Source organism: Paralichthys olivaceus, chromosome 22, assembly GCF_024713975.1.
Source record: "Paralichthys olivaceus isolate ysfri-2021 chromosome 22, ASM2471397v2, whole genome shotgun sequence".
Lineage (NCBI taxonomy): Eukaryota > Metazoa > Chordata > Actinopteri > Pleuronectiformes > Paralichthyidae > Paralichthys > Paralichthys olivaceus.
Genome location: NC_091114.1, coordinates 9,364,548 through 9,379,975, shown reverse-complemented (window position 1 = coordinate 9,379,975; position 15,428 = coordinate 9,364,548). Strand labels below are relative to the sequence as shown.

The following is a 15,428-nucleotide window of genomic DNA, read 5'->3' as shown; positions in this document are numbered from 1 at the left end:
CCATAATTTAAACATGCAAATTGCTGACTGGTGGACATTTAAAATTAAAAACCCATTGCACACTATCCAATAAACATATAAAAGTAAAACTACAAAGACCTGATCTTCAATGAGCAATAATCTTGATGTTTTCTTTAATTTCTCCAAATACAGCAAACATACACAAAACATCTTTAGTTGTAGAATTTATTTTGTCTGTTAAATCCAGTCCAATTGGCAAAAACGATTTTGCCTCAGCATGTGTTATCTTCTTGTCAACACAAGGGGGCGCCAGACAACTGCTCTTCAGTCAGACCCATTAAAAGAACACATCCTCACACATGCTCTGCTCTTATTGGGTAATAAACTACTTCTAGGTTCATGGACGAGCATACAAAAACATTTCTGATAATACAGTCGAGGAACCGTTTCAATCAAACCCACCAACTCCACATGCACTATCATAAGAAATGCACAGCCGAGGAAAAGCTGCTGCCAGATCGTTGTGGTCTCGTGAGATCTTAATGTTTTGTCTATTTGTATGAATAAATACTGTGTTTGGACCTATCACAGTACTACAAAATACTCTCTAAGTCAAACACCGAAGTGTGTGATCAGCGACTCGGATGCTTTGGATCCTATTTACAGAAGAAATGTAAAAATGTCTTACAATTATCTTTTTCAGAAAATAGTATCTGCATCCGCTGGGATGTTTTAAAAGTGAGTTGTATCGTATAGGGATTCCCCCCCTCCCCTATTTTTAATACAGTAACGTACCGAGAATAAAAACATGAACTTACAGTTTTACAAACAGCAAGGCACACAAACACAAATAAACAGAAAGTCAGGTGGAGGTTATTTCGTGATGGAAATATACACATCATCTCCAGAAACACAAGTGAAGAGAATACAGTCGGGTAGAATGTGCCGTTTTCTTTTGAATTAATGAGCCAACATGACTTTTCTTTAAGTTTGTCACCTTGATTTCTGCTCATACAGAGGAATGATATTCTGTGTTAATCCTCTAAATGAAAGACAACATGATGAATCAAAACATCGACTACGTAAAAACCGATCATCAAGTGTACCTCAGATTTGCGGCTGCAGAAAGAAACGCCAGAAACACTTTTACTTACATAACTTGTCAGTGATTCAGTAGTTTCCAATGAGCGAGACGCAGTCAGTGAACTCCTACCCAGCTTGCCTTGTGTTTTGCACACATTTGCGGCCAATCAATGCTTTAATCAAAGGCAGCAGAGACCAATCAGGCTGAGTGGACGCGGGGCAGCTGGACTCGAGAGTTGGAAAGCAGCAGGAACCCGAACATGACGAGTATAATCCAAAGTTTGTACCGACGAACCAAACCACCTGCAGTTTTTCTAACAGTGAATTTTATGAACAGGTCTAAAAGTGAATGTTCATTTTAATTCTGTACAACTGACAGTGTTTTTATACAACTACCAAAACACCATATAAATAACCGAACACTCCTTAGTGTTAACTCCTCAACAGTGCTTCCAAAACTAAAAAGAAAAAAACCTACTGATAGATGGTTTACTTTACAGATCATATACATACACAGGGTTCAATGAAATACACTGAAAGCAGCATTTATTTCATGATCAGAGAGAAACGCCTAATGCAGCTACCTGTGTGCTTCTGTGGACAAACCGTCCGTGTCATGGTCCGATTTTGACATCAATATCCTTGTGTTGTCTCATCCTCGTTGGCAAGTAAACATGAACTAAGTTTCTCATAGAGTTCGTGTATATATATATATATATATTTAACTTCACCTGTAGTATATACAATTTGAAATGGTACATGGTGTGTGTTTTTTCTCTAAATGCGTCCTTCAAAAGAGCAAAAGAAACGAGACCACAAAGGAACACTCTGGAATCAAACACCAGTCTGGAATGTTGAAATATGATTTCCTGTGTGTTTTCTTTTGTTTTTCTCGTGATGCTGTTAAAAGTCACAGTGATTTCACTTGGCAGGACATAAAACAAGTCAAAGCTGCGAAGGATGAAAAAAACAAAAACCCCAGACCCTCCTTATTCCCAGTGTGTTTATAATATTGAAGGCTAACACAGTTTACAGACGCCGGTGAATAGAAAGAAAAAGACGACTCCGGAGACAGATGGTGGAAATAAACCTTGAAGTTGAATTTTAACCGTAGCTGCAGAAGACTTTATTTTTCGTCTTGAATTTTTCCAATATCGCGTTGGAAAGGCAACTGATTCCAGAGTGTTCACGAGCTCCTGCCCGTGGCCCACCGCGACGAACAATAGTTTAGTCTATGATCAAAAGTCTGCATAGCACACTGTACACAGTACGAGTCCAAGTCAGTTATTGGGCCGAGCTAAAGATGGTGTTCTTCTCCGACGCTCGGCCGAAAGCTAGAGAACATTTTCAAAGAGGTGCATTGATCTCATGATGTTTTCATCCTGCAGACAGACGGACACAAAGAGAGAGAGAGAGAGAGACATTGTAATGAGAAGCGTGCCAGCAGCAGTGGGAGCAGACGTGTCGGGGGCATCCAGCTTACATTTTGGCAGCAGTCGATGAACTCGTCTATGGTTACCACTCCGTCTTTATTCTTATCCATCTTCTGTTGTCAGAGAGAGGGAGAGAGAGGGAGATGAAAAGTGAGTTAAGCTCTGCTAAAGCCTCTTTACTGTGACAGACGTGGTGTATCCCTGCTCTGAGCTGCAGCAGGCTGCCGGTGCCGCACTCGCCTGAAAGAAAACTTCCACATGCTGACGAGGCGTCTCCTCCTTGAGGATGGGGTATGTGCATTTTCCCATCATGTCGTAGATGGCCTTCATGATGTCCAGCATTTCCTGCGACGCACAGAGGAGGGTCAGTGCACGCACATGTGGTGTTCGAAAAAATCACAGGGTGAGATTGTGAGCAGGTGTAAACAGGAAGTGAAACCAAGATTTACCTTTGACCTTTACGTCACTAAAATTCAACCTGAATCGTTTTTTATTATTCCCGTCATCGTTTGTGGACGTCGCTCCTCTTTTTCAAATGTCATTTTTACATTTCTGTTACCAGCAATTTGTTGGTCAGTCCATCGCTTTAGACTGAAATATCACAACAGTCATTGGATGGATCACCATGACAACGCACGACATAAAAGCTACAGCATAGACTACAAAAAATAGACCGCTCCTCTTTCTACCGCTATCCAGAAATGAAGCCCAAATATCCAAGATACAAACGCCACCATGCTGCACATTTGGAGCCAGTAAACTTTACACTCAATAAATAAAAAGGTAATTAAGAATCATCAAGAATGATCAAATATACACATCTGTCATTGATTGATTTTTCAAATATCAGTTTTCGAAGGCAGAGATCTGTGCATCTGCTACAAACCACCAGTGTGAAATCTAATTGCATGGCTGGCTCTTATCAGGGCTGTGTAGAAGAGCTACCTCTTATCATCAGTGTTTGAAGGGTCGTACCTCTTTGGTGATATATCCGTCTTTATTGATATCATAGAGGTTGAAAGCCCAGTTGAGTTTTTCTTGGACGGTGCCTCGCAAAAGGATAGAGAGGCCCATGACAAAATCCTGCAGCGACGACAAGAGCGGATGTTAGTGTGAAATATACACATTTATCACATAAACAATACAATACAATAAATAAAATCAATGAGTCCCAATAATATGTGGAATCTCGTGTGATTTCATTACATTTTGCAGCGATATGATGTCGAGTATTAATTAGGGCCGAATGACGAAACAGCAAGAGAGCAGACGCTGTAAATTAGAACAACTCATTATTCACATTATTAGCCGTCTCGTAATCTGCGTTCGCCTTCGGGGAAATCCTCGGCACTTTTCAACAGACGTTAGTTTGTGAAGCTCTGGTTTGGGGTAACGACCGGTTTTCTGTTCGTATAAGCAAATACATGCCCTTCATGAATATTCATCACGTGTTGACGGCATCTCGAGTGGAAACGCTCGGGTTGAATTAACATGATTGCGGTTGCAGGTTATGTAAGGCGGCAGTGGAATGCATTAAGGGGCTTGCATTGGGAAACTGTCGCGTTTGATGTGGAGTTTGAGACGCTGGACAGAGTTGACCTCTTGAAATTGGTGACATGTCCAACAAAGACGCTAATTCTGGACAATTCGAGGGTCGGTTTCTTTCTCACTGTCTTTCCCTGAAGTGATTTTACACATACACACTCACACTATATGAAAACTAAAGCCGTACTTGGTTATACAGGCGCAGGGTTATTGAAGATATTATTAAAAACTATGAATCGCTTGTTTCTGTCAGTTATTTATCTTAACGTAATTTTGCTTTAAGTCATTTTATATCTTTTACAATCGATGGTTCTTATGGCACAGTTGTGTCGCACAAATAACGCTGTCGGTTATAATGTTACTGATGAAGTGGATCCATGATCTGCATCGCTACTTTCTCATCTCCGAAGTGTTGGTGGGTCAGAGTTAGCGTACGAGTGTAGTGACGTACACACAGAGCAGTTCTGACCAGCGGGCCCCCCACCACAGCGTTGACTCATCCCAGGACGTAGAAAATGTGTTTATTTGGATTTTATTAACATTTAGGTGCATCATGTGACCAAATTCGCCACCGCACTTCCTCGAAACCACAAACTAAACACTTCCTAAAGGTTCTCGAGATATGTGTTCCACATACAGACAGACATTTTGTGGAACTATAAACACGGAGAACATGAAAATCCTCCACTTACCTCAAAACTAACAGAGCCGTTGTGATCCGTGTCAAATGCATTGAACAGGAAATGTGCGTACGTTGAAGCATCTATGAGGAGGAGAAACACACGTCACACTGATGTTCCAACTGCACAGCTGCAAGGACATTTTTTGGAGCTTTTCTAAACAACTTGAGACAGAAACTCATTTTTCTTCTATCATTGTGTGTGCTGAACCATTACACTGGTCTGCCTCCTCTCTTTCCTGACAGATGTATCAAAGCCTCCTAATGTTTTCTGTCCGGCTCCTCGGGTGGAATCTTTGCATAGTGATGAGAACCAACAGTGAGCGAATCACTCTTTCCCCTGTGTCTCCCGCTGTCCCTGCATTTTCTTAGATGGCACTTCAACTTCAAGTACTTCGGCACTTGATGTGAAAGCGTGTGTCAGTCCAGCACCCAGAGGAGATGTGAATTCTGGACCTTTTTAAAAAAAAAAAAAAAAAATAAAAAGACAAAGCAACGGGCACAAACCTCCTTGTGGGAAGAACTGCGAGTAGATGTCTTTGAACGTGTCTTCGTTGACGACTCCGCTGGGACATTCCTGCAAGACAGAACAGAATAACACAGGTCATCAGCATCTGTGTTGACGCTTCCCTCAAGTCTTTACATTGGATCGGAGTTTAAGATGTGCCAATCATGCTCCAGTATACAACTTACACAAACTTTAGTTTCAGTGAAGAAGGAGACATCTTGAGGTCTGTAGCCAAAATGTTAAATAATTTAATTTATATATTCTTGATAAGGGGATTGAAATTGATATTTCACTCGAGCTGTTACTGTTATTGTAGATGAAATAAATTCAGTATATATCTGTAACTGAATCCTGCTCGGGTCGGTGTTATTAAAACTGCCTCGACGGATGTCTTGTCCACAGCTATTCAAAGTCACCCACTTGTGGTTGCCTGGCAGCATTGAGTGGAAATGACTAGATGCTCTTATGCAACACTTTGAAGAAAAATGCTTTGTGTCTTTTCAGAGTAAAGTGCCATCCAAGCACACGGTGGACGACCTCGCTCAGACCGGCGTGGAGCTGGAGGCAGGTCGTCGTGCAGGTTGAAGTTCTGTGTGGTGCGAGGCTGCAGACATGATACTGAATCTCGAAGAAGAGGGAAACGTTCCTATCACATTTCTGAACCAGCGAGTTTGTGGCTGATGAGAACCAGAGCTGAAGGTGTGAGAAAACAAAGAGGAAACCTTGTTGTCTTGCTTCAAACAGGCAGCTTATGTTTCCTGCCAAGAGGAAGCAAGAGTCTCCTGACGATTCTGTTGTCTCGCACACAGAGTCGCACGTATTGTCGGGTGAGGAGAGGTCAAGAATTTCGGGGAAGTTACAAAAAGATAAGTGATTAGATAAGTTTAAAGGTTTTCTTCATAATTCATAACGGACACAAGTGAGCTGACTCTTCTGGTTTGAACTATGCAATCTGTTTTAAATTCGGATTTTAACATTTTGTGTATCACCACTGTCATGTCTGTATATCAAATACAAAGCTCCTGCTTGTCTTTTTAAATGATAAATGAATCAAACTCTCGACTCATAAAGCTATAATTGAGAAAAACAGAGCAGATCTTTTTTCCGAATTGAACGAGATAATATCCACTATGTTTTCCCGAATTAACAACTTAATTATCTTTTATTCAGAAAAAACAAAAACACTGTATAAAGCATTGCAACACACTCGTGACATTCTTTCTGCAACGTGAATTGAAAAAAGTTTTCTCAAACACTGAAGTTCCTGCATTTCACTTTGCTTTCACCTTCTGTGCAGTTCCTCTCAAACCAGCACCACCAGGTTAATCACCATGATGAAAGCAACATACAGTACTGATTCTGCAGTGTGGTATTGTTCTAATGCAGGAGAGGGTGTAGTGACACATTAACACTTTAAAGGTGGAATTAATTGACATTTCAGAAGTAAAATAAAACTGTTTTTGGTGATCTAATAATTTTCCTATGTATAAAAATTACTATGAAGTCAGAAAGTGACACGTTGTCTTCATGAATTAGCTTTTGCAACCAATAAATTAAAGACGTGATCAATAGAGATCAACCAATAATTTGTCAAGTATAAATGATAGATAAATGATGCATTGCCAGACTGGGGAACACAATACTAAAGCCTGTGCAGGGTGTTCATTGCCCCTCTGATGCTTTATATTTTAGCATCCTCTCATTTGCTAATTAGACTCACTCTCCATTTTACTTCAGTGTGTTTGGATCTTATCACTGGGTAATTGGGAATAAACACAAACCTCAGCTGAGTCTGATGGAAATGTCCCAAGGTTCCATTGTTTCTAATTATTGAACATTTGTTTAATCTGTGCACGGAAGTTTGAATATTACACAATTTACAGGGGGGGGGGGGGGGGGTATGTGCTGGATTTAGGGCAGAGTCTCCTTTACTGAATGCTAAACTAAGCGAATCACGTCCCGCCTGAAGCTTTGCATTCATCAAACAGATAGTAGAACTTTCAAATATGATATTCGAGCAGACAGTGCAGAGATGTCAGCACTGGGAGGAAATATCAAATTACATCGCTTCTCAAAGAATAAAGTTTCTCCGCAGAATCTTTGTACATGTGAAACACGACTTTTTGTTTTTGTTTAGCAGAGCTTCTGTTAATTAGAACGCTGTTTACACGGCTGCAGTCAACACACCGTCAGTTCAACACCTTGTGTTAAAGCAGCGCGAGGAGAGTCACGTAACAAAGCAGGGAAAATGAGGAGAGATGTGTGGTTTATACACAGATGGGCAATTACAGCTGTCAGCCCTAATACCCCACTGATGAAGTGGGACAGCAATAAACCAATGGCTTTGTTCCAAGCGGTCTTCTAACCTTGTTAAGTCATCGTCACAAATTTGAAGGAAAAATTAAAGGTCAGTAAAATTTTGCGATTGTTGAAGCAGGCCTCACACCGACAGCACAATTCATCTAATTGCAGTTTATCTCCTCTTGTCAGCCTCATGGTGACATTGGCGCCCGAGGCTGTTTTTCAACTGAGAGTGAAGCCAACGCATAAAACACACTTGATAAACGTCTCATGCTCGAACCAGCAAAAACAGGAAAAGCTTGGAATCAGGACCTCAGTCAAACACTGTTCATTCACATCCAGCTTTTGTTAACATGTTTTGTTGATGAGTAAAATGATCTTATTAAGGACATATAATCATTTAGGCAAAGTGACACGATCACCCCCTGGTGGCTGGCTGCAGCATAGGACATAAATCCCACCTCCTAAATGTCCTAAATGTCATGACAGCTGAAACTGGCTCACGATGGGTCGAGCTCGTGTATCGGAGGGACCTCTGTATCGTGGCTCCACTCCATGATACCATGATCTGGCGCCAAATGAGCAAGATGGCGGCATTTGTGTCCAGAATATTTTGGCTTCATTTCTGGACAGCGGTGGGGGAAGGCTCAGAGGCTCTGCAAAACCCTGACCGAGGTAAAAACAGCAGGCATCCTGCGGTCATGTTGAAATGAAAACTAAAAATTGGAATCAACTGGAATAATATATTGTTATGAGGAAATATGTTTGTTGTGCAAAGATAACAAATGAAGCTGCAGTCTTCCACTTGCCTCTGTATGATATTCACTTTTCTAATGTCATCGCCAGGGGCCAGAAAAAATATTTGTATTCATCTGATGTGCTTTTAATATTAGCTCACCCATTTAAATAATATCACACATACAATCTGTGAAATGCAAAACCAGTCGGACGTAAAATTTCTTCATGAGACTTCACGAGGGCGATGCAGCAATAAGCAGAGTGGGGGGGTGAAATAAACCTGTGAGCAGTGGTATCACCACTGAGAGAAAGTGTGTGAGATCTTAATCTTCATGCCTGAAGCAATGCCCCGCTCTGTGAACTGTGAAAGCCCAGCAGATTTAGCCAGACAGGAAGATATTGCCGTGTTATTTCCTGTAGTCGAGGTTCAAGGACTTTATGAAACAATAGATCCTCTCATACCTTTGGTCTGACCTTTGCTCTAATATCACCATAAGAGCAACACGCAGAGGTCTTGTTCTGGACGTATTGCGGATCTCAGGCAAAGCTCCGCCTGCGCTACAAGCAAATGACTCGTAAAGTTTGTTGTCAAGACAAACAACCTCGGCCTGCCACCTTCGTTCGAGCCATGTGATTTGAATAGAAAACCTTGGACATGAAGGACGAAGGAGCAGGTTTGTCATCACGGGACCGATGCCAGCTTCAATTAGTCTGGCTGGCCTTAAAAGCCTGCCTTTATTCCGTCAATGTCACTGGGTTGGGCTGTTTGACCCTGGCAGGAAAAAAAATGAGCTGCACTACGGACGTCTGATGGACAAAAGCTTTTTTAGTAGCTGCAACTTAAGCACTATTACTCTTTCTTTGTCCAATTTGGACCTCTGGCTCTTCAGCATCCGTCTAATTACACAGAGGAGACAAGTAACTTTGAATTGAACCAAAGTTTCGCACAATTCATCCTGAGGAGAACTCGGAACGCCTGCAACCAACTTCACTGAAGTCCAATGAAAGCAAATTGCGGTCCAATCAAAAAGTTGTGGGGCGAAGCATCTGGTCGACACAGCTCCCGGCTACATTGCTGAATTGCTCCTCCGCTATGAGCCTGGACGCAGCCTCAGATCCTCATCCGACTTTTAAATCTCCTCTCAACATCCGTCTTTTTACGAAAGCCTTTCACCAATTCTAGCACACGGTTTAATTGCAAGCGTGTCCTTGGTTTTTTACCTCCGCAGGGATGTTTTCCCCTCTTGTTTGTTAGTTGGCAAGATTACACAAAAACTCTTCCACAGATTTCCATGAAATGTTGTAAAGGAGTGGGGCATGACCCAAAGAAGAACGGCTTAATTTTTTTGGCAGATCTGGATCAGGACGAGGATCCAGGAACCTTAATCCCCAGTTTTTTTTTTTTTACGTTGAATCTTAAATATGGTTGCATGAGATGATGGGAATGTTGGGCCTTGGTAAAGGTACGCACTCTACTGAGAGCTATTCTAGTTTAGTATTTATCATTTATCTTAATTGTCCTATTTATTCATTTTCATATGTCCCTTGTATCTTAATTGCTCGTTCTACCCTTTTTCAGACCTATTAAGCACTTATTCATTTTCTTTTAAGAAATAATCCACAAATTAGCTCTATTACTATTATTATTTTTGAGGTATTTCAGTGGATAAGTTAAAAGTTTGACCTGCTGGTGGCGCTACAGTCATTAGGCTTCATCCTCTCACGAAGTGGGAAGTTTCATGTAAATCCATCCTGTAGTTGTTGAGTAGTTCTGGCTGCACCAAAGCGATGAAGATCCCCAGAGCTGCACGTGCGTCTGGCTAAAAATAAAATCCCAAATCTCTACTGTAAAAAAAAAATTAAAAATGGAAGCGTGTACATAAACATGTGAACTAACCACTCCCTCATCGTTAGGAGACAGGCAAAGTGTGTCTGGCAGGAAGTAAAGCCCTCATTAGTGCACCTCTTACTTCTTCGTCTCAAGTGGATGCAGACTAATGGGCAGGCTTTGCAGGGACGTGGCTGGAGCACAGTGCAGGCTCAACAGGAAACTGAGGCCTCATGGGAGTTTCCCTATCACAGGACTCTCGCTGCGCTCCTTTCTTTCTTTCATCGGCACACAATTTGGGTTGAGTTAATTCTGGGTCAGCTCATTACAGCGGGGTGACGACGGAGCGAAGGGATTTTCTCGAGGAGCGTGAACCCGATCGCTCGTCACTTATCTTCCTGAATCGGTCCGAGGTGCCGTATGACCTAATTACCCCTGGCACGGTGAACAATGTGCAGAAATTCCTGTTTTGCTGAGGTGAGCACGATTCGCCTTGATAACATTTTTTGCGCAAGATGCAGATGACTCAGCAAAATAGCATTTTATCTTATTGCTACACGAGGAGCAGAGTGGAAGTGGAATAGCAATGAGAGCTGGAGGGAAGGGGAGTTGTTTGAGGGGGCTCGAGTGGAAACACCCCTGCTGTAAAGGAATAAATCAAATAAAATCAAAGCCAAACAGGAATTCTTTATGTCCAGGAGGGAGAGTGGTATCCAGCGAAGAACAACACCCACAGAGGTGTACATTATATATGGTGCTGAGGCCGTGTGTGTGTGACTTACGTTCTTGAAGCCGCGGTAAAGGATCTGCAGCTCCTTGCGGGAGAAACGTGTCTGGGCTTCGAGCTGCTCCAGGCCCTCGGGACGATGGCGAACTGCGGATAGTTCAAGCTCATCTTCAACGCTATCTGGAGAAGAGGAGGAGGAAGGTCAGGTGTGAGCAGATGCTTCAAGCTTCAGCATTCTTTTTCAAGGCTAGAATTGGAGAAATCCTTCTATTTGCATATGTCACCACACAAAACTGAACAAAACTCAGTGTGGCCCGTTCCTCTAAACACTGAATACAACAGTTGGTATTTTTGAGACCGCAGACAGAGCCTCGTCTTGAAGGAGGGCAGCTGAACCCTGTGTGACACCGTAGAGCCAAGAGACCACGATTCACCTGCTGCTGTCGAGCTAATGCTTTCAATTCCACAAAAGTTAAGAGATATGTTGAGATATGTTGTGAAATATACAAATATGTTTTTTTAGTTTTGCAAAATGACAAAAGAAATGATCTTTGTATAATAACCCATTGTTTCACATTTTCAGAAAACAATTACAAGAGCTAAATTCTCTTTTACATGCAAAAAATGTATCATTCTGCTCGTGCTCGTTTGATGAAATCCTATATTGAGTGTATTCCCTCCCCTGGTACCAGGAAATGCAACAGAAAGTAAAAGCATCTTAGATAAGAACCAAAGTCATCACCACTTGCTTTCAGTAGTGGACGACAGCTTTTTGGACGTGGAGAATGGAAAGAGCCTCATGAGTCGAGCTCTCACGCCGCGCTTGTGGACAATCTGAGGGTAACCTGGGAAATACAGCATTAGGTCTTACCCAGACAGCTAAGTCAAGCCTCAGTGCATTCTGGGAAAAAATCATGCAAGAGGGGAGGGTTGATTAAATATAGACATGAGGCTACAGCTCGTGGTTTGTTCTTCAGGACAACAACAAAGTATTCCGTGCTGCAAGTGAAAATCTGCATCCGGCAGCTCCGAGAGGCAGCAGGAGATGAAATACGTAAAACTGGAAGTAACTAACTTAAAAGTTAAAGTATTCAGTAACTTGAATGCAAGCATACGCGTCTGGGGTGCAAGTGCTACAACATCTGTGCTACATTTACAGTAAGTATTTCTACAAATAGAGTCAGAAAACAATATTTGTCTACATAACTAGCATTGAATAGTTTTACTACATTTATGTTATCAGATCTGTAACAGTAGCCTGCTACACTAACAAGCTCACAATGACAGTGTTGGTGTTAGCTGATAAAGTTTAGAGTTCAATAACTGAGAATGGATTTTTAGGGAGAGATGCGGATACTGATATTAGGGAGTAAGACGCATTTTAATACTGATTATAGATAATTATATCAATATTATATCTACTAAAAATAATATAATATGATTCAACCATATGACAAAGAAATATTTGAAGCTTTCCGCTCTATAGTTTAACCATAAACTTTATCTTAAAAAAACATGCAAGTCATGTAAAAGTAGTGCAGTGGGTTACATGACTTATTAACAAGTGTCCTTATCCGTCATGGTCATCAGTGTCAAAGACGGGCTCTGAATACGATACGGCGCCTGTGACCTCACTTCAGGGTGTAATTTAACGCCTCATCAGGTGTCAGCTCCTTTGAACACATCCTGTCCCGCCCCTGTACTAAAGGTGACCCAATCAGAGGTCGGATTAGATGACCACAACACAGGAAGACCCCTCTTATGGTACATACTGTAAGTAGCACAGCCGTTGAGATGAGAGCTATTAACTGAAACACTTCACAGGCTCGCCTCGGAGCACGCAAGACCATTTCCCTTCTCACTCCCGGCTATTCTAAAAAATTCAGTGTGAGGTTTGATTGCAGTGGCCGGCGTTCAGATGGGCCCCCGAGTGCTGGAAACCATTTGTCAATCAAACCAGCACTAATTTTTTTAAAGCCACGGCTGCAGGTAAAAATACTAACAGAGCAAGAGCAAGCCATTTTTTCTGAGGAGTAATCGTAACGTCAAAACAGCCTTAATAAACCTGGGCCATAAAGGGAACGAGTGGTAACAATTACATCACTGAATAGAGAAGCTGTGAAAAGTGCCTCGTTTATCTGCAGCCCGGGCCTGGCAACGTTCGGGAGGTCCAGCAGGAAACTGGCTGTGAGCGGGAGAATAGCTCAGTGTGAGACGACTGAGCAGGAGAAAAATGATCCTTGGAAGTGCATTGAGCGAGAAGATTGAGTTCACGCAGCGGGGCGAGTAACGAGGCTGCAAAAAGAAAACACACACGCAGCACAGCAAGTTCTTGAGCGGGTACAGATTCTGTCATCTTAGTTCAGCGTGTTAGGAGGCAAATAATTGCTCACGTGAAAACGATTAGTGGATTATTATTTAGATTATCGATAAATGTATCAACTCTGTCCTTGTTTCTTTAAAAGTACATTTATCATAAACTGTCTGAATCAAGGTGCTGCATCCTTTAGAGAATGCAAATGCGTTCTTCTATCCCCGAGAAACGAAGGCTCCAATGGGTGGATCCTTCCCATACCAGCTTGTATCAGCAGGAGCTTAATACCATGGCTCCATCCGTCAATCGCTTTTTTGGCTTCATTTATAGATAATGGGAGTCTTGGGAGAATTTACATTGTCTATGGTTTTTATAAGATGATAACAAATGTATAACTTAAACTAAAAGTTTTAAGGCTGAAGGAAGCTTTAACATATTTATCCTAAAGCAGGATTTCTTGTTTTGCAGTCAAATATTTTTTTGTCAGCAAGCCCGCAAAGACCCCTGAAAAAAAAAGTTTCAAAGTCAACATCTACTGTAGTTCCAGCTTTCTTTTGTTTCCCCTCAATCACAGTCTGGAGTTAAATTCTGCACAGACAAAGAGCAGATGGTTAAAAGCTCTTGGCTCCAAACTGGCACCGTGGACACAATGACCAACATTATGGTTCAGAAAGAAGCTATAAAAGACACTGTTGACTCATATAATGACACAATAACTTGAGGATGAAGAGGTTCAGCGAAGCTCTCATCTGTTCTTGTTACCGCCCTGACACACACACACACCCTCCTGAAGAAGTGCCCTCGCTCAGGTTAAATTAGACAGATGCTGCTTTTGTTACCGAGCTTCATTAGTCCTGACAGCAGGCTGGCTTTATTTAGAAGTGTTACTGTACGACGGTGACATGCCTCGTAGCTCAAGGGCAGCGCGGTGAGCTTAGGTGCATTTCTTCAGCACGTGAGCGAAGAGTTTGGCAGCGTGGACTCTGATTGAGAGACAAACCATCGACGTCGCTGATCGGACTGGAAGCACGGCCGTCGGTGAAAAGCGAAGCATCGTGGAGGCGATAAAATTTGAAATGGAATCAAGAAGAATGAGTGACACGGCTCTTAATCAAAGAGGAAAAGAGCAGCAGTCATGCCTGGCTGATTAATGTTTGCCCTTTTAGTTCATTGACAAAATCGATCTTATGCTGCAGCGTGTGTGTTTGTGTCTTTGACCCCCCCCCCCCGCACCCTGTGCCACAAGATCACTGTTTTGCTCTTGTTGCATCACTTGTATTCAAATTTTTGAAAACCCTGGGGGTTGTTGTCCTGAAGAATCAAAGCAAAGGGGGTTCCGTAAACAGGTTACTGATTCAGTCATCACATGCACACACACACACACATAAACATTGCCATGCCATACTTTTGCCTTCTTCGAAAACACACAAAAAACACAGCTTGTGGATTGACTCCGACTATAATGGCAGGTTGTAGCTGGAGGAACAGCTCATCAGAAATGTAATTCCTCGCCACCAGAGCCATTTTTACCCTGCAGCCTTACAAGAGAATGAAATTGAACGCCGACAAACACCTCAGCAAAATATAATTACCAAGGGGACAGGGTACGACTTGTAGGCTTGAACAATAAAATGCTCGACTGCACGGTGTCGTCTTTAACAATGAGCTCGCGCAGCCAAACACTTGAACCCTTAAAAATGAATGTGAGATGATAAACCCTCAAAAAAATGAGGGTGGACTGATCAATCTGAGCACAACTGCAACATCTCCTCAGGGTTTGAGACTCAGGAGTCATTTTTCTCAAAGGTAAAGTCAAGCCAGAGGCTAAAAACCTATGGCCCTGAATCAATTGGTTCCATGAACTGAAAAAAGTGGTTAATAAATATTTGATAAACCTGTTACGTGCCCAAACTACAATGTTTTCATTTAAGCGCAGATGGCTGCGTAAAAAATCAATAAATCTCAGGTCAATTCTTGTGCCGAAGCGCACAGTTTGATGAACGGCGCCGCAGAGCTCGCTGCTTCTTTGTTGTATTGCGGGGGTGTGTGTACAGAAAGTGTTGACGGCCCCGGGGACCGCATGGGATCTGTGGATTTAATAGGGTATAAGTACGAAAGCCCCGTACTTGAAATGAGAATCGTTAAAACAGATTTATGACGGGGGAACGTCTAAGTTTAATCTTTGTGATATTGGCTGAGATCGTTTCTGATTTCTAGCTGTGAGAAGCCCAATGTTATTCTGTGTGCTACTGTGTGTTTCTGTGTGTCTGAGATGAGGTCTTGACTCTGAACCTTCGGCAGCACAGGGCCG

The 15,428-nt window shown here is 42.2% G+C and overlaps 1 protein-coding gene across 7 annotated transcripts in view; it reads right to left on the bottom strand.

Annotated features, from left to right (window-relative positions):
• kcnip4a (potassium voltage-gated channel interacting protein 4a) overlaps positions 1–15,428 on the bottom strand; it is a 121,620-nt gene that overhangs the window by 2,832 nt on the left and 103,360 nt on the right. For 6 of the 7 annotated variants that reach the window (XM_020095528.2, XM_069518699.1, XM_020095527.2 and 3 more), the window contains 7 exons: positions 10,859–10,983; positions 5,209–5,278; positions 4,715–4,785; positions 3,453–3,560; positions 2,718–2,822; positions 2,528–2,590; positions 169–2,426 (listed from right to left, as the gene is read on the bottom strand). In XM_020095528.2, the coding sequence (XP_019951087.1) occupies positions 2,379–2,426; positions 2,528–2,590; positions 2,718–2,822; positions 3,453–3,560; positions 4,715–4,785; positions 5,209–5,278; positions 10,859–10,983 (590 nt within the window). In that variant the 3' untranslated portion in view covers positions 169–2,378. Of the gene's footprint in view, positions 1–168; positions 2,427–2,527; positions 2,591–2,717; positions 2,823–3,452; positions 3,561–4,714; positions 4,786–5,208; positions 5,279–10,858; positions 10,984–15,428 lie in introns of those variants that run through there. The other variant, XR_011239890.1, reaches the window with a different exon arrangement.